This window comes from Amblyomma americanum, chromosome 7 (genome assembly GCF_052857255.1).
Source record: "Amblyomma americanum isolate KBUSLIRL-KWMA chromosome 7, ASM5285725v1, whole genome shotgun sequence".
NCBI lineage: Eukaryota > Metazoa > Arthropoda > Arachnida > Ixodida > Ixodidae > Amblyomma > Amblyomma americanum.
Window position 1 is genome coordinate 32,275,780 of NC_135503.1, and position 19,831 is coordinate 32,295,610.

General features: G+C 47.0%; 1 protein-coding gene across 11 annotated transcripts in view; it reads left to right on the plus strand.

Moving 5' to 3' along the window:
- The window catches only part of LOC144098811 (uncharacterized), a 114,782-nt gene that overhangs the window by 60,660 nt on the left and 34,291 nt on the right, over nt 1-19,831 (plus strand). For 4 of the 11 annotated variants that reach the window (XM_077631698.1, XM_077631693.1, XM_077631690.1 and 1 more), the window contains exon 2: nt 13,073-13,239. The exons of 1 other annotated variant lie outside the window; for it this stretch is intronic. In XM_077631698.1, the coding sequence (XP_077487824.1) occupies nt 13,073-13,239 (167 nt within the window). Of the gene's footprint in view, nt 1-9,073; nt 9,210-13,047; nt 13,240-14,117; nt 14,198-19,831 lie in introns of those variants that run through there. 6 more of the 11 variants (XM_077631691.1, XM_077631692.1, XM_077631689.1 and 3 more) reach the window with 4 other exon arrangements.

Sequence of the window (19,831 nt, forward strand, 5' to 3'; positions counted from 1 at the left end):
GCTACTTCTGATAGTCATTACCGTAACAAACATAAGACTACCGAGGGACTTCCTCGGCAGGTACTCCGCTGTAATTAATTGGTCTTCGGTTTACACTGCCTCATCTAGATACGTGGCTGCCGCGATATCTTTCAAGTTCATCGTACACTGCAGTGAACGCCGGTGCTGTGCCGAGGTACGCTGTAGTACGTTCTTCCTGCCGCGTTGTGTGGCGTGACTCTGCACGTTATCGCAATGAAATCAGTAACCTCGTTTCAAGGGAAACGCAGCCTTCTTCTTTGCCAAACGACATAGGGAACTGCGAAGTATTCACGCGTGGTACGTGCTCGAACTACATCCCCTATCGTACTTAACGCGTACACCGAGTCGCATCTCCTCTATCGTATACAGAACTCGTGCTGATATGACACAACTGAGCCTCTCTGGATACGTGCGCCGGCAACAGTGGTTAAAGTTAAGAAAGTATAGGTTGAGAACATTCTTTTGTTGGGCTAGTTGGGATTCCGTGGCATAGTTTCAAACAGTGCACATAGACGAGAATGGACAGTGCTGCTCTGGTTCGTCTGCCTCACTGTTGGCCTCGTATCTGTGCGCTGTTTGAAACTATGCCAGAGTATCGGTGTTCGAAACGCAATATACAGTGGGGAGCGGAAGTCTACGGGAAGCGTTTGCTCGCGAACACATTTACCGGGGCGCTGCTGCACGACCCTGTATCCTGATACTAATGTCAGCCTACAGACTATGTATGTTCCCCCATACCTGCAGTCATTTAAAACTGCTGGACTGCGTCACTTTTTTTTACCCCGGCAGCTTCCCGTAAACCTTTGCTGCCGGCTATACACAGCACACATGCTCATGAAACTAATAGCGAAGCCTGCTTGTTCGCTGCAGTATTTTCGGTGGCGCTGTATTGTACAGTGCACATTGACAATTTTTAAACGCCACCAGCTCCTCGTACGTGCAGAACACAGATATGCTGTCAGCTTTTCTTGCATTGAGATGTCATTTGTGAGCAGGAATACTTAGTTGCCGAAGAGCAGCAGCATCGGAAAAGAAGTAGGCAGTTTTGTTCGCGCTTACTCTCTCGGTACGTGCGCAGCATAGGGAATCAAAATGCCCGCTTATTACGTTGCGGCTAAGCTATTTCAGATGACATTTAAACAGATTTCGGCATCAACAAGTTTGAGCTCAACGGCTAAGGTGACTCCGATTTCAACAGGAGGTTGTGTAGGCCCCTTTGTGTGCGTGTGTGCGCGCGTGTGTGTGTGTGTGCGCGCGCGTGTGTTTGCGTGTGTGGCGCGTGCGTGTGTGCGTGTGTTTTGTGCGCGCGCGCGCGTGTGTGTGTGTGTGTGGTGTGTGTGTGTGCGTGTGTGTGTGTGTGAGAGAGAGAGAGAGAGAGAGAGAAAGAGAGGTTTATTTCTAACGAAATGCACAGAGGTGAGCCAGCCTGAGGTGCTTCTCTACCCTTCTACTCTGCACAGGGAAAGGGAGGAATAGTGGTTGCTTGCGAAGGGGTTGACGATGCGGAGAGAGATGTGCTGTAGGTACAAACACATGTACAGTGCGCCTACCATGGCAGCACGTCTAAAGAGCCGCGCTACGTGACTGACTTACGTGACCTAGGAGGATGACTTACGTGACACCATGGTCGGTCAGGGTGGGACCATTGCTCTCAAGAAACATAAAAAATAGAATAAAATAGATAGAGAAAGGTATCGCAGGCGTCGAGTACATTTTCTATTCCAGTCTCTCGCAATGCTGCGAAGATGGCACGCATCGACAGATACCATCACGATGCGAGCGCTTTGCAGAGGGTCATTTTTGAGAAAAAAAAATGACAAATAAAAGTAGATATTTGGACTGCAGCCAGCAAATGCATTACAGCAGCGTGAAATACGTGCTGGAAGGCAAGTTTTACCAGATTTTAGGGGAGAATGAGAATCTCATTACGAGCATATGAGAATTCCCTGTGCGTAAACTTGATATTGCTCGTTTACATACTAGTTATCAAGTGGTGCGGTTCAACGAAGGCTACCGGTTTAAAAAATGCTTGCATGAAATGTGCACACGAACAATCTCGAGTACTAGGTTAATAGCTCGCGACTGGCTCTAGTTTCTCAACTAAAAGTCTTGGCATGAGTGGACATTAGCATCCAAGTTGTTATTATTCCTTTGACTCCCTTACCCTTTTTTATTTCATTCTGCTGCAAGTCAGACGCGCATGCACAGAAGTATATACTTGAGAAAAATGGGGAACATTCTTATTAGGCAGACAGTGACAAACGTTAATATATAGTCAATTGTGGGTAAATAATTTTATGGAGAGTTTAATCCATTCAGTTGAGGTATTTAAACTATTTATTTTAAGCCACTGGAAATACTGTGTACTTTTTGGATCTAGTGAAAGTTCAGAATCTTGGACATTAATTTTGAATATTAGATTACTGTAAGGTATGGTTATGGAAATATTGAAGGTAATGGTTCATTCTTTCAATGCGTAGAAAAATATTCTTTTAAAGTTTTTAGATCGCTCACAACGGGTAGTTAATACTGCCATATAAAACCAACAGAACCGTTTTTTGGCAATAGTAAAAACGATAATAACAAAAAAATGCAAGCCTGCCGAGAGGAGATCTGCCGATATTTGGATCGTTATGGTGACACCTTGCGACATATGAAAAAACTGCGCTCGTAAACTGTTGCTTGTTGAAAGATGCGCTTGTCCATAATTTCTGGATAGGTAGCAAAAAAAGAAAAAAACGTTCCGAAGTCAAACCATGAAAGAAACCTCATTATTGCATGTCTCCAGCTTTAACGCCAAAATAGGTCACATAATTGCGTAAACACCATTTGCTTGAACGCTTAGGCAAAATTGACGCCTTAAACGTTACTCTGTGAGGTTCCATAAATAGGATCAAATACTGCTGAAGAGGTCCGGCCAGTAGAGAGGGAACCGCACATCGTGCAGTTCATATCCATATCAAGCAGCTCCCGTTATTCTTAAAGAGGTTTTTTTTTTTTTGTTGCTGCACAATTATAAAAATTTCACGGGTTGTAACCACCACACAGCTTGAGCTCTTTCAGCCCGCCTTGCGAGCCATCGCAGTGCAATACGACGCCATTTTCGCTCGCCCTATTCTTTGCAACCATCCGGCCCAGGCCACGAACGGAGAGTTGCACTGTTCTGCAATGACGGCTTGAACGGACGAACTTCACACCGAGCAGAAAGTGCAGCAGCCCGAAAGGCATAAAGCGCAAAAGTGTATTGCGCAAACGAAAGGCACCCCCGGAAGAAGCCTGCCCTGTTCTGTACACGAGAGAGCTTTCTCAAGTACAAACACAGCACTTGACCCCCCCCCCCCCCCCCCCCCCCCCCCACCCTGGAGGAAAACGCTAAGGCGCCCGTGTGCTGTGCGTTGTCAGTGCACGTTAAAGATCCCCAGGTGGTCGAAATTATTCCGGAGCCCTCCAGTACGGCACCTTTCTTCTTTCACTCCCTCCTTTATCCCCTCCCTTACGGCATGGTTCAGGTGTCCAACGATATATGAGACAGATACTGCGCCATTTCCTTTCCCCCCAAACCAATTATTATTATTATTATTATTATTATTATTATTATTATTATTATTATTATTATTATTATTATTATTATTATTATTATTATTATTAATATTATTATTATTATTATTATTATTATTGACCCCTACGGGTAGGCAGGGAGGAGAAAACGTTGAAGAGGGCAGTGGCTCCAGGTGCTTCTCCGCCGCTATTTCCTTTGTCCCGTATTGTGACAATGCTGTGGTTGCCAAGCCCGCGTCGTAACATGGGACCACTGCTTGGTGGGAAGTAGCTCCTTGCCATGCAGCTCGGGTGCGCTCGGTTATTTAGCTGCGTTCAGTGCGCAGCTCTCGGGGAGCCTTGCCCCTCAGTTACACGCGGTGCACGAACGAGACCTTGACGTTGCACGATGTAAGCTTGACCGCTCATTTCGCGTGTACCAGGCTGATGAGGTTCAATGTCGGCAGTGTCACTGCGAGAAATAGGTCAACATACTGCGCGATGACGCAAGGATGAGTCCTTGTATAACTCTTGCTTTGACGCACACACGCAAAAAAATAGGAGCTTAAACTCCGATTTCATTCTGAACACAGCCCTGGAGTCCTTTCCACAAATGGTCCGTTCAGTTCTGGTTGAGAAAACACTCAGGCTTTGTCAAAAAAAAAATACTTGACTGAGCTCTCACCGCTGCTTTCGGGCAATGGGGTTATGTTTCTGGAGGACTCCCAGGGCAGTCCAAGCTTCTGTACGTACATGCACATAGACGTGGATAGTATATCGTTCTCACAAGCAGTTCGCAGTGGAGGGGTAGACACTAGGGCGAGGCATGAGGACGTGGCACTAGAAATGGAAGCCGACGCCTAGAGCTCGTAGCTTCCACAACACTTCGAACTACTTATAAGATGGGATATAGTTATTCACACTCGCCTATGCTTCGTAACGGCACAAGTGGCTCAGGCCCGTAATGCAGGCGTATGTCGTCTCGGACGAGATCACTTCGCGTGCACTGTAGTACGTCCAGCAGAGACTCTGCTGTAATATTAAGTGTGACCTCCAACAATTGCCCCGGAGATCGTTTCGCAAAGGGTACGAGACGACCGAAATGGTAAGATTACTTGCAGTGTCCCAGCGTGTTGGGAGCTTTGTTTGACGACGCGTCGATTTTCCACAAAGCGCGAACCACAACACGGTCACCGTTGACGCGTTGTAGGTGACAATGAGCGCAACTGCGGCATGAAGGTACAAAGCATGAAAAGTGCAACAATTCGAGTGGCTTTGTCGCACTGCCTGCTCAAGGTCGCGCCACCTGGCCATGCTCTGGGCACCGCAGTCGTCGGCGTGACCTCGGCATTCACGGTTTGTCGCCGGATTCCTCCTTGCCCTCCTCCTCTCTCTCTTCGAAGCGCGCTGGAGAGGGCGTCGCCTTTGTCTACGCCGCTCGGGGAATCTTTTTTTCTGCGCGAAGACGCCCGCGTAATCGCCCCACATGTGCGCGCGCACTTCCCGGCAGAGGGCGAGGGAGAGGACCATTGTCCACCTAATTCTCAGACTCGTCGGCGGAGAATTATTCCAGCGGCGGACAATAGCTCACCCTGGCGTCAGCACCATTGCAGAGCCGACGTCACTGCGACTGGCGCGTTTCCGATGCCCTCGAGGTTAGGAGTCTCTGATGAGAGAACCGAGATAATTTCCATGGCAACAGAGCTCGACCCAAGGCGGCCTGTGAAACGGCCACAACACCCCTGGCTACTCTGCTGAGGGATTTCAAAGGCACCGCGCCTTAATGAGTCTAGCGCGTCCCTCTGCCGCAATGACCCAGCTCCAATCGTCGGCTCGTTTAGCACTACCGTAAATTACTTTTCCCCCTTTTATTTAGCGCCTAATCTGTCACGCATAGTCCGCTATGACTTGACCATGAGCTGAGTTTAAAATTAGCATTGTTTTGTTACAGACGCAGTAAAGCAGAAAATTTCTACGCCAAGTTCACGTGCACAATAACATGGATTGTGGGGAGTTCTATTTTTAAGGTCGGACGCAGCCCACGTCATGGAAAATGTCTCTGCCAAGTTCATGTGCACAATAACATGGTCTGTGGCGAGTTTTATGTTTAAGGTCGGACGCAGTCCACGTCATGGCTTTGTCATCTGGTGTTAATGATGCACAGCTGGAGCCACAAGCGGTGCATGTATTCTCATTAAACGCCTTGGTGACCACAGTCTGCATAATGGCGTAAACTATATGGGACTTCCATTTTTTTTTTAAATTATCATGAGGTGGCCCATCAATGCAACCACTACAGCTACAAGGTAAAACACGCTCAATTGCATTTCAATCCTCTAGGTACAGGCAAAAAGTTTCAAAAGGGAATTCCAGTGTCATGAAGAAACAGTATGTACTCATTATGAACAATGGATAGCTTTAGTCCGAATGTTGTTCCTGCACCTGTGTCCAGCTGGAGATCAGAGACGCGCGTAAAATTACGACCCTTCTCGAGCGTCAATAACAACTGCGCTTGCGCTATCTTGAGCGCACTCTTGAGCACCATCTTGAGCGTAGTGGCCAGTAAACGTGCGCTACCCAACGCGGCATTTAAAAAACAGGACCTGATGCCGTAAACACTCGGGTTTTAGCGTGCATTGCTTTGATCGCGATGAAAACGTCGAAAATAAAGCTGCTATTACAAAAACGACGTGTCATGTAAACGTCTAACGATTTTCCTTTGAAACTTCCACACATTCAATCCTAAGGATATCACTTAATAATTGACTAAGGAATTATATAATATTTCCGGTGTGCGACCGCAAACTGTGCTGTATGAGGTTTTCCCTCGTTGCATTTCTTACCATTGATCCCACCTCTCAAGGCATTAAGCACATAATGGAGTTAGTGTAATGAACGGGACTGCACATTTCCGCAATTCAAGCCTTATTAGAGTCTTTCTTGCGTTAACATTGCCTTCTTGAACCACCTTTTTGCTCAGGATTGAATTGCGGCAAAGTCAGATGTACTCATTAATTAAAAAGACAAGCGCATAAAACTGGGACACAGACAGAGAAAAGCTGTGTTTGTCCTTTGGCCCGGGGCACATCTGTTGGTCGTACCAGCCACGCACAAAAAAAGGAAATTTTAGCATAAAATTCGGCTCACTCAAAATTGGTCAAGCGGGGCATTGCAAAACATTTCCTGCGAGGTGCTCTCGAAAAGTCATGCCAACATAAAATCGAGTTTAGTTTGGAGACGCAAGTGCTCCGGTTGCAGAACGCCGGTTTTCCAAAAGGTACTGCGACGGCTGTGGCGGAATGCCTCCTGAAAGAAATCAGGGCAGGTGGCCGCCCTGGCGTGGCAGCCGAAAAAGGCTGCGAAAGGCTGAGGCGTACAGCTATACCGTACGTGCACAAGTTATCGCACCGGCTGAGAAAAGTTGGAGAGAAGTGCGGCGTGGACGTGGTGTTCACTGCCCCAGAAAAGCTGGTGCGCATGTGCAAAGCCGTAAATGAAAAGAAAAAAACCGGTCCGCACCATAAAACACGAATTCAAGTTTGTACCTTGCACTGTTAATATCGTATACCGCATACCTCTCTCCTGCGCTAGATGCTACGTGGGGCAGTCTGGCAGCTGCCTAAACGAACGGCTGCGAGAACACCGTACGCTGGTAGATTCATTGGCGGGGGGCGGCCATTTGGCCAAGCATTATAAGCTGTGCGGGTGCGTGCCGGCGTTTGATGCCACTTGTGTACTTGGTAGGGGAGGCACAAGGTGAGATTTGCGAGGCTTATCACATTAGCAAGGAAGGGGATAACTGTGTAAGCACGACATCACTTGCCTTGTCCAAAAAAGAAAAAAATGTATCTAATGAATAGTTTGCCCCATTTTGATTACATTGTGCTTGTACTGTTTCAGCCCAGTGTGCGCATGCACCACCCAAATGCATTTATGTACCTTTTATCTCGCAGTAAAACCTCAGTTGATGTTTAGCGCTCGTCCTGTCCTCTTCTCTGTCTGTGTCCCAATTTTATGCGCTAGTCTTTTAATTAATGATGACTCACTAACTAGCCCAGCTTTCCGATTTGGTCAGATGTACAATCCCTTTGAAGCCATGCGAGAAGAAACGGAAATGCTATGAGCCAGAATGGGGTGTCGTCGGCTATCGTACTTCGGCGAAAGGGTTCGCTAGCAAGACTTACTGCTCCTTTATCTCACACAAGCGTTAAAACGCTGCTGTAAAAAGAACAAAGTTTCGATGGCGTGAAGGAAGACTAGGTCGTGAATTAGTGACTGCCTCCGTGCACTATATCTTTACGCACGTGCCGTCTTCGACGCGGTCGTCTACCTCAGCGCTATACCTACGCTGACGTCACTGTCTGAAGCAAGTAACCTTACGGTAGGCTGTACGAGCAGAAATCAGTTATTGCAGGTAACTCCTTTTAGAAAGCACTTGCCGCCGAGCGTCTCGACTGGGCGTTGGCTTACATTAAGCACGAGGTACGCCTGATTTGTCAGAGTCCAAAGGGCAGCTGACGAGTTGACCTAGACCGCTGCTGCTGGGACTAGTTAAATCGTTCAAGGAAGAGGGAAAACAGAGCTGACTTGACGCACGCGCGCAGAGAGCTTCGCGGGATCGGGAAAGGCGATAGGCGGTGACGGTGAGCTAATATAATCAACAATCGACCTCGACGTTAGCCTATCGTAACAAAAAGAAAAGATAAAACTCCAAAACCTGACGCTACAGAAACCTTGCTGCATCGCCGTCCCGAGGCGAACGCCTTCACGAAAAGCGCCTCCGCTACATTGAGTGTCTTTTTTATTTTTTGGAAGCTCGCCCATCGAACTCGGCCACAGGGAAACTCCTAACGGATGCCGATCGGGCGCCAGAGTCCGCGACGGCGCAAGCAAAGTGCTGCTATCTATGGCAGATTGCCTCGGCCGACAAATCTTCGGGGCCGCCGCGGCCCGTGTGGAGAACTATCCACGGGCGCCAAGATTATACATCGCTGCCTGCCAGCCCTCTGTTTTATCTGCGATCATCGCGCTCGATGGCGAACGGCAGTGCATTGCCGCAAGGGCGGCCTTCGTGGCCAGCGCACTGTGCGCTCCAAGGGCCCGGAGACGCGGTGACGACACCACCTGTCCTTAAACCAACACTGTCTCTTCACCGACGCAATGAATCTCCCCCCTCCTCCCCCTCCCCCCCCCCCTCTACCCCTAAACTTCCCGCTTTGCCTGGCCACTTGCTGCTTTGCGCAGGAAGTCAGTGTAGATACAGTGCCGGTATCGAACAATCATGAGATGATGACAGACGACAAAAACGCCAGGAGGCAGCGAGTTTACATGTATTGCAGAAGCGAGTTTTGACGCAACTTCGCTTGCTGACTGCGTTTGTTCTGTGACATTCTGGCCATGACGTGTCTTGTTATCTGACAGGATGTTTGGAGAAACGGAATCGCCAAGGTAGTCATTACCTTAGTCGCTGTAAAATGCCAAGGAAACGAAAAGAGGGCCCTTCTAAGGAACGTTAGAATGCGCTGAGTGTATTGACTTACGTGTAGTGAGGAAATCCAGGTAGGGAAGTCGTTAAAAAAAGGTAATTTATAACTTACACAATGACTAGAATATTTTTCTAAGCGTGGCAGGTCACAGGCGGCACAGTGTCAGTAAGTCATTCATTGTACTTTCAGCGACTACCCGCTTCCGCGCGCGGAAGCAGTGGTTCTACAGTAGAAATTTTTTTACCTTAAAAACTGCCGTTTGAAGCACCAAGCACCTTAATGGAAGTTAGCGCGATGAAATTTTAAGGTGTGATGTATAAATTATTGTCTGTAAGTAGGGCGTTAAGTTGCATAAGCTGCACGGAAAAGGCTAGCTTGTACGTTACTAGACATATGGAATATAGCGGAAACCGCACAGGTAGCAACAACAAAAAAATCATTCAGCGTTGAATACGTCGTTCTTTGTTCTTTTACTTCCTCTATGTATTTTGCGAGCCACACCTTATTCATAGAGAGACGCCATAGCGGAGGGTTGCGGATTAATTTCAACCATAATTTTTCTTTAATCCCTGTGTCTCTGTGCAACGATGTTCTTATCTTAAGTGCTTGACATTTATTGGCGCTCACCCTAAGCACTTTCCTCGTGGTCTAGTGCTTCGATAGGACACAATGTTTTCCAGGTGGGCCTAGAAAGAGAAGAAAGCCTCAGCGGAAGGAGAATGGAATACAAGAGTGGAAGAATATAAAGCATCAACTCTTGGCGGCCTATCCGGCACTTTATTCTTAAGTGCATATCCAGGACGTTTTATAGATAGAAAGGTTTCGAACATTGCCACAGAGACAGCTAGTTTATTCGCCTCTACTTTAATCCAACCGCTGCTGACGGGAGATTACACCTCGTGATACTGTGCTCAGTAGCCGGTGCAGCGTCCGCTCAGTCTCCAAGGCTGGTAGTTTTGAAGCGAAAGCATCCTTACGCCAGGTTTTCAAGAGGGTGCAGTCAGTGCATCCTTGAACAACTTGGGTCGCACAATCCCTGCGGGTGGCTGCCATAGAAGCATCCACCTGCCCATGCAGTGGCGCATCACTTAACCGCTGCCCCACTGCGTTGGAAATGGTATGAGGACTCGCCGCCATTTATGAATTTTAAGTATAGAATTAGCAATTCTGCATACATGGACATTAAACCACAACATACATCGCGTCATGCCCTTAAGGCGGAGCTTAAGTTCCTCCTGCGATTGAAGAATCACCACCTGCTTTCGCGCGTCTGCTCGGTCTAACTAAATTAAACCCCCTACCAATTTTTTATGCGACAGCATAGAATCCTCACCGGGGCAAAAACCCGGCGCCGTCCAGCGTTGTCCAGAAAAATCCTGATTGGCTGGCGGGAGAAATCATTGAAGTGGAGAAATCTCATTGTCTAGAGAAACGTGACGTCACCAGCCGGGAAGTGGCGGCACCACACCGGAGAATGTCTATTAGCTTGATTGAAAGGGCGTCAGCAGACCAGAAGTGACTTCACGAGATCAGGTTCGTCTATGTGAAGCCTCCACATGCCAGCTGTGGCAGGTGGTGTACGGGAAGGTACCAGGACCAGCATCACTCTGGTAGAGCAACCTGGGTATCACAAGCCCCACCAGTCACTTCCGGCAAAGGCATCGACATCTTGGAATGCTATCGCGTTAAAAACACATAATGGAATTAGGTGTCCTCGTGTTGTTGTTTTTTATTTCTCGCGTTCTGCACTTCTGCAACTGGTGACTGACATGTGAGGACGTGTCACTCACGATTTTAAATGCTATTATGCCCTGCAGTGTTACATGCTCGTAAAGGAAAACATCAAAACGATGTAATTTGACAGCATTATTAGCACTGGCAGAAAGCAGCAGGAAGATATGGGCGCTTGGAATTGTGCTTTAAGTCGTTTTATCAGCGCTGGTTGCTGAAAGTTCAAGCATCCGGTGCACTTCACAAGCATTTATTTTTTTTCATCTCTTACATGTACCTCCGTAATGTTTCACACCTATGTATTTCGCTTGCGCAACTATATGCAGTACATGTATCCACCTCTGCGCTCTGTGTTCGATGTTTTTTTGGCACTGCTCTGTTTGGTTCATCTCTCCTCGGTTCATCTGCGTTTTTTTTTCAGCTCTGCTCTGTTCTTTGCTCTGCACAGCCCTGTTCGTTCCTGTGCCGCGCTGCGTTTGTTCTGAGGCGTTCACCTCTGTTAATTATTTTCCTATCCTGCGCTTTGTTCTGTGATGTTCTATTCTATCTTGTTCTGTCCTGCGCTGTGTTTTGCTGTAGTGTGCCCTGTAAGTCTACTTCTCCGCTGTGCCTCAAGCCCAGCATATTTGTACAAACTATTCTAGTTCGCGAGGTTGCCACCACATGTTACATGGCGCTGAACATCAAAAATTACCGCGTAGAAAGAGTAGGTTATCAGTAGTAACATCTTCGTACACCATCTCGCCTCACTCTTCAATTTTCTTTCAATTAAAGATTAAAATAATCCCATCTGGTTACGCTGTGCTCGCTACTGACAGATGGCGCTAGTCGGTGACGTCAGGCCTTGTGCCAGACATGCGCTCACCCGGTACAAAGAGTATAGCCACAATTCATCACCATCATCAGTAACGTCCAGGAAACGTGTACTTATTTTCTGCATTTCTATGCTCAGTCCTGCGCTGTGCTTAGGTGTTCTGCTCTGCTCTGCTCAGTTCGGCTTTGTCCTGCCCTGTGCAGTGCTGTGTTCCGCGTTAGTTGAATGCTGCTCTGTGAAGTGGTGTTCTCACGCACTCTTCTCTGACCTGTCCTACCCTGCTTTGCGTTGTTCTTTGCAATAGTCCTGCGCTGTGCTTAGGTGTTCTGCTCTGCTCTGCTCTGTTCGGCTTTGTCCTGCCCTGTGCAGTGCTGTGTTCCGCGTTAGTTGAATGCTGCGCTGTGATGTGGTGTTCTCACGCACTCTTCTCTAACCTGTCCTACACTGTTTGCATTGTTCTTTGCAATATTCTGTTTACTGCAATTCAATTCTTGTCTATTCAGCTCCGCTCTGTCTTGTTTTGTCCTGAGTTATGCTCTGTTCTGATCTTTTCCATTTCTCTCTGCGGTGCTGCGCTCTGATCTGTCGCGACCAGCGCTCTGCCCGGTATTCTGTTGTCATCTGCTCCAAGTGGTCGAAATTAATCCGGAGTTCCCCACTAGACAACCCTTCATGCGCTGCTCTGGGATGTAAAACCCACATACCACTACATTTCAATATCCTACAAATTACTGACCTGTCGCGGTGGCTCTGTGGCTTTGGCTTTCGGTTGCTGGTCCTATCGTCGCGGATTCGATTCCGGCCGTGGCGGCCGTGTTTCGATCTAAAAAAAATGCAAAAGTCTCCACATTTAGTGCGATATCAGCGTGCTTTAAGAAACACCAGATAGATTAAATTAATCAGGAGCCCCCCACTACGGAGCCTATCACAGCCTGTATGCCTCTTCTGGACGTTAATCTTCACATTTTACAACGTATTATTTGAATTATCGAAGAGGAGCGGTGCTCCCAACCTAACCTCATCATGTCCAACATTGTTGGACAAAAATTTTGAACATTGAACAACTGTAAATTACTGTTATAAAAATAATGAATTCTTTCGATCTGTAGCAAAATCTTTCTTTTATGATGTTTCTGTCGCTCGCATCGAGCACTTGGGACTGCCATAGAAAACCAATTAGGAAGGCTTCTGACGATAGCAAAACCGTTAATAACGAAAATATCCAAGCCTGCCGACGGGAGATCTGCGGATACATTGATTGTTGTAGTGAAATCATACAATAAGTGAAAAAACTGCGCTCATAAACTCTTTCCCGTTCAGAAATGCTTTTGTCTAGAATTGTTGGGTATGCCCTACCCTAACGCAACCTGCAACTCGTCAGCTGCACCTAAAGGGCTCACCCTCTTCTTGCCGCCTATACCTTTTCTCCCGTACTTTTCCTCCCGTGTATCTGACGAGGTGCCAACAGGGTCGCGGGGCGCAGGGCCATGCGCACGTAGATACGATGACCTCGGGGCGACTTGCAGCGGCAGCACCGAAGCCCGCTCCGGAGGAGACGTCACGAAGGACGTGGCTGAGCTGCGTTCCCAGGAGGCCGAACATGTACTTTCTGGCACGGACACCACCAGCGACGCAGAGAGAGGGGGAGAGGTGAGTTATTTGTAACGAGGACAGTGAAAGGCCCGGTTTATCCGACGGGCCAGAATGCGTACATGAGCCAAATGTCGGAACCGAAGGATGACGTAAGTTTTCAAAAAAGAGGAAACTCCGATGCGGGTGATAAGAAAGCGGGGCACGGGAGGTGATTACCGAGAACTTCTTGTTGGGCTAGTCGGTAATTGATCGTTGTACTTTAAAGGCGCCAGAACCACACGCACACACACGGCGCTCTGTCCCGTTCTCTTCTCTCGTGCGTGTGTGTGTGTGTGTGTGGCTTTGGAGCCTTTAAAGTAAAATGATATTACCGTGTAGTAACGCATCGCAGCGTTTTGGCAGTGAGCCCCGCGAAGCGTTGTTGTTCCGAGGCTTCAATAATAGACGTAGATTGAGTTAACGCACGCCACCACTATACAGTGTGCTACTGTTGTATTAATGTGTCTAGGATTTTTGCTATGATTCATTTATTTTCCGGGTGTGTTCATTCGATTCAAATCAAACATGCTAATGGGGCATCGGTTCGCACTGTCTTTGTGGCTTCTTAATTTCGTAAGCTGCTTCGTTCGTAATTGGCTGCTTGTAGCTCTTGCTTGTGCTTTGTCAGTAGTTTAGCGTGAAGTTTCGGCATTTGGCAGTGGAAAAATATGTGATGCTTAAAAGTCTGCTATCTGGTTCATCTAGTTTCGTTTGTTTTGTTATTTTTCAGTACCGGATGCCTTGCACCGCAAATAGCCGAAATTGTTTACGGGGGCAAAGATGACAATGGTATGCGTAATAAAGAAAAATAAAAAAGAACAAATGCGCAAAATGAGGCCAGGAGAAAACGATAACTAATACCCCCGCACTGTTAATATTTACCTATTTATTTATACAGCCCTCACTGTATATGATTGCCTTCGAGACCATGGGTAATGCTCGCCTCCGTTTGAGCGCACAACAGGAACCCTGTAAGGTAAAGTGAAATCAACTTTCCATAACCTTGAGTTGACGCCAAAAGCGTGTTGTTTGCTTTTCCCACAGAACTTCGACTTCCAAACTTCACCAGTCGAGCTAGTAGAGTGCTGCGAGTATGCAAGGCTGAACTCTTGTGCTCAGTGCTTAGAGCGCAATTTATAGCTCTAAAATATGTAATTAAATTAATTTTACCTCAATACACCGCGTAAATGAGTGCATGAGAGTAAAAGCTGAGTCAAGTAGCTTAACAATGACTCCATGTCACATGGTCAAGGTTGGTCTGAGAATGGGCGGGTGTATGGAGCTTGGGATTGCGGTGTAAGGTGCAAGTGTTGTACAGCTATCGTAGTCCTCCGCCGTCGGAGACAAGCTATAAATCAGTGACTGTTTCTTTTTTATTTTCGGATATGTTTTTCGTCGATATTCTTCGTTCATCGTACATCAGTTCCGGGAAAAGTAGGACAGAAAGACCTGCAATAATAAAGCTATTGCCAGGAGAAACTTCTATGAGAACACGATTCACGAGCAGCAGTAAGGAACGAGTGCAAACAAGTACGATTAAGATCAATAAGTATTAATCATAAAAGTTATGAGTGAGCACACACATGTGTAATTCATATATTGTAAATAACTGCCCCCTTGTTTGATGAAGAAAGTAAGGCATTAAAATGTAGCGCTACAGACGCTTCTTTTCCGCTTTAGCCTTCTCAAGAAACTGAAGTAAAAAGAGTAAAAGCATTACTGCAACCAAGTCTCCTGTCAGGCATTTTCAGCTCCTTCGCAGACGCTAGAGTCTATTTATGAAGAAAATAACTTTACCTTTGGAACGTTGTCAAGTATTACACAATTTCCTTAAGGAGCTACAGAATGCATAACTTAAGCCGACTCGAAAATACCGCAGGCGTTTCGCCAACGTTCCTCGTTGAACTAAAAAAAGCCGCTCTCTCCGTTAAGTGATAACGGCAACCTTTGCACCTCGGTCACATCCATAGTCTCCGGTGCAACGAGTATAAAAGCAGTTCCCTTTATGGCGTTACCCGCCATTAATTGAAGGGCAGCTCCCCAGTGAGTGTTGTGAGAGTCAAATCACAGGCAATAACACGGGTAGGACAATTTATACAGAGAAACAAGGCAGGATAGAAAACACCAAAAATTAACACGCCAGTACTAGACGGGACGTTATACCCATTCAGTGTCGCATGGCGAAGTGGTTATTCACGTTAGTGAATGAAGCGCCCGGTACGTCCTTCATGTAGTCCGTTCAGCTAGTCCATGACACGAAGTCGAACAGCAAGCTGCCCTCAGTAGCCGCATGTTAAAAACTTTTGGATAAAAATTTTGATATTGGAAAGCTGTAAGGTGCTGATATGTGAATATTGAAGATAATGGTACATTCTTATGATATGTAGCAAAATATTCCTTTTGTAGTGTTTCCGTCGATCACATCGAGCAGTTAAGACTGCCGTAGAAGACCAATAGGGAACGCTTTTTGACGATAGCAAAAACGTTAATAGCAAAAAATAAATGCAGGCCTGCCGACGGGAGATCTGCGGATATATTTATTGTTATAGTGAAATCTTACAATAGATGAAAAGAAAATGCGTTCATTAACTATTTGCCGTTCAAAAATGCTTTTCTCCAGAATTGTTGGCTACGGTCGCGCCACCCACGTAGTTTAGTCCTCAGGCATGATTGGCCGTCGTGGGTACTACATCACTCTATCGGGCTTTGGTCTGCGCGGTTGCATCTGCTACACGTCTTCTCAGCAACTTCCGTTTCAACCTCTCCTTCTATCTTCTCACCGTATCCACCTCTTTCATGCGCTCTTCCCTTTATTCAGGGGCACGTCATCATCATAAGGAACGTCTTATGACCTTCCTTGTCGTCTTCAGGTGCATCACACCTTTGAAACGTGTCCACGCCCAGCTGTGGTAGACACTGGCTGAGTGCCGTCAGTTCGCATAGCGACGATAATTGCTTGGAGCACTTCTCCGGGGCTCTATAGCCTGAATACGAATCAGCGGCCTTCTAGCGAGTGGCGTTCAAGGATAATCGTAAACAAAAGCGCGCGTTTTTTATCGCGCGCGACCGTTGTACTGCCTCGCAATGCGCTTCGGGAAGCAATCCCGTGAGAAACACCGCAGTGAATAAAACGCGTAGCCGCGCGCGAGCCCTTCTTCATCTGCATGCAGTGCAAAGACCAACACCAAAGACGTTTTTCCTTCTCATTTCTTGTCTTTGGTCGCTTGGCTGACCATTCAGAAGGCACGACGAGGGGAAAAAAGAAATGAATTGTGTGATGACATAGAATAGAAAAAAGCGCTGAACGGCTAGGCAAGATTTTCCTGGAGATTTTCCCATGCACATATACTTTTTTCACGAAAAGAATATGAACTGTGAGGCGCCGTGAAACCATAATGTCCATCGTTATCCTCAGAATAAAGAAAGGCATAGATCTATCCGAGCTGCATGACAAGAAGTGTGCTGGAAGCCACGTGATTTCGCTAGGACTGCTGGGGGCACTTGGCTGATCGTCGTGCAACGCATTGCCAGCATCACCTGTCTGTCAGCTGCCGGCGGCCCGGCACGACGTGAGATCGTCTGCTCATCTTAGTACTCGCAGCGGAAACGGCGCATGCGCAACAGCGCTGAGACGACGAGCGAACTGGCATAGTGGAGCTCTCACGTCGGGCTTCAAAAAGTATGACGTAACGGCCTCTCCTAAATTCTCTCCTTCCTCTATGGTCCTCAGACACGGTAAATCCATCGCAGGATGAAGTCCTCTACATACGACCAGAATTTCTGCCTGCCTAATTGAACCAGCTGCCCCCAGCCCCGCTAGTCCAACAAACAACTTCCCAACCCCGTCATATGAGCCTCCGTCGCCTTCGACTACTTACCCGTGTCTTTGGTGCCAACTTGGTAGCCCTAACAGACCCCAGACTGTCTGCTCTTCGAGCTGCTTGTGTTCTATGAGCCCGTTCCTCCTCATAATTTTAGCAAGATCGTCGACTTGTGTTTGCTCTGTAGTCTCTGCCGTTCTTCCTCTCTCTGAGTACTAAACCTACCATCTTAACGCGATAGCGTTAAAGGCCTTGTTCATCAGAAAACCCTGCGTCCACGTTGTCGGCGTTGTGAGTGAAAAACCATGGGCATGACTCTGGCAGGTGGTTCCTAGAGAGCAACCTAGGAGGCAGGTGGGCCACCCAGGTCACGTGACATTGCGTCGTCATCACAACCTGCCCACCGGATAGTGAGCAAACTGCCTACCGTGGTAGGTGGCAGTCAAATTAATAACTGTTATTTCGGGAAGAGCAACCATCGCAGGGCAGTGGCACATCGTTCAACCGCTGCACCACTGCGCCAGGAGGGGTACGAGGACTCCCAGGGGATCTAGGAATGTAAAACAGAGAATGACCTGCACATATGAGAATTAACCCATTACGCTATCGTGTCATACCCTGAAGGCGGAGCTTAGACGTCTCCTCCAATCTTTCCTTTCCGGTGTACACTGTATCAGTGCGACTCCTGCTGCGATGCAGGCTTCCGGAAGGGAATACTGCGAAATGACGCGACGTACACTTCTAAGAGGGCGAGCTGTACACTGTACGATCGCTGCTGTGCCTCAGCAGAACGACATTCGTGTTCAGCAGCGGTAAAACGCGAGCAATACAAAAACTTAAAAAAAAAAGATTTTGCTGCGCATCGGAAGAATTAACCATTACCTTCAATATTTCCGTAACAGTGTCTAACAATATTGCAATATTCAAAATAGATGTCCAAGAACCCTGAACTTAACGTGCGGCGAACGCCTTGATCAAAATAGCCTTTTTGCTATAATAGCGATGTGATTCTCTGCAATAATTCGAAGCACACTTGGCAAAAAAAAAAAGTTTCTCTTATGGTGCAGTGCATTGCGATTCGGCATTGCGCTCGACAAAAACTTCAACTGCATCGCGGAGTATATAGATATGTTTAGTTTATGTCGTAATACGGTTATGCCCATCATTTCGCGCATTCCTAAAGGTAACATTCTTATTTGTTTGCACAAAAACGTTGAGTATATAGAGTTGTTTTTTACTCTTTGTGCAGAGTTAAACCGTTTACAGCTGTTGCCATAAATATCTACGTTTAGGCGTTAAACTATCCTGTGCTTATGATTGCAAAGAGTTTAACTGTAGCTGGATGATGTACAGTCCGTGTGACAGGTGAAGCTTAGATTTGGGGCAACATTATTTGGGGCAACATTATATGCAGCATATGACGCGGATACAGGATTAACCAGGTACCAACTCGAGACTGTGATCGCTGAAGGGCTGAGAATTAATAAAAATGATTTGTTGTTGTTGTGCTCTTGGAGACTGGCGGACTGTGTGGAAGGTTGGCCACATAAAGAAGTCTGCCTCAGATTGCTGTGCCGAGTTAGTTTAGGCAAAGAAAAAAAATGCAGTTACAATAAAACTGCATTGCAAAATAAATACAAAAAATGAGCATAACCTGAGGGAGGAATAAAAGGAGCACCATCACCCGTTCATCCAAGTTCAATGGAAATGTAAAAAAAAATGTACAATTGTAAGAATGCTTCCTCTACTAGTTCCCACTCCTTATGTAATACCCCACTCATGGGGTCTTTAAGGAAACAAAATGAAATGAAAAAAACACACAACGCGATCGTCGCCCCCAGCAGTGAATCCTTCCAGAGAATGGAATTAACTTGTGGGCAGCGGGGTCAGCTGTCCCGCGACGCTGACAATAAACGACAATTTTCAGAGACAACCTTATATTTGGAAAGGAATTTCAAGGAAAGGTTTTCCGATGGAAGCGAATGGGCGACAGGATATATGAGGAAATTATCTTGTTTAAGCTTTATTTCAGAAGGAACACATGGCTGAGAGAACACCCAGATATATGAAGGCAGAAATTTAAGGCAGGAATCCTGCATCGAAGACTGGTCAGAGTCACCTCGCATTTGACGAGAAAGGCATTGACCCGAATCCGCCTGAGCGTCAAATGCCGGAAGTCGCCCGACGAGAGCAGTGCTGACTTGGAGTGCTTCAGCAATAAAAACTGCTTGCAACGGGCCCCTGCCCACAAGGCAAAACAAGGAAATGTGTGCAGAACAGGCCCGCTCAAGGAAGACGTCGCTAAAAAGTCCGCCATCTCATTCACGTGGATTCCGCTGTGGCCGTGGACTCGCACAGGTCTGAACTGACGAACTTGTTTCTCCGAGGCTGTACTTCATCGCCAAGCGTCACTTCGCGCGCTTTTCAAAGAGCTGAAGATAATTATTTTCTGCGAATTCATCAAATGGCACGCTCACTCATGCACTGTTTTTGATAAAGCATGTGAAAAAGGAAAATAATAATAATAATAATAATAATAACTGGTTTTGGGGGGAAGGAAATGGCGCAGTATCTGTCTCATATATCGTTGGACACCTGAACCGCGCCGTAAGGGAAGGGATGAAGGAGGGAGTGAAAGAAGAAAGGAAGAGAGAGAGGTGCCGTAGTGGAGGGCTCCGGAATAATTTCGACCACCTGGGGATCTTTAACGTGCACTGACATTGCACAGCACACGGGCGCCTTAGAGTTTTTCCTCCATAAAAACGCAGCCGCCGCGGTCGGGTTCGAAC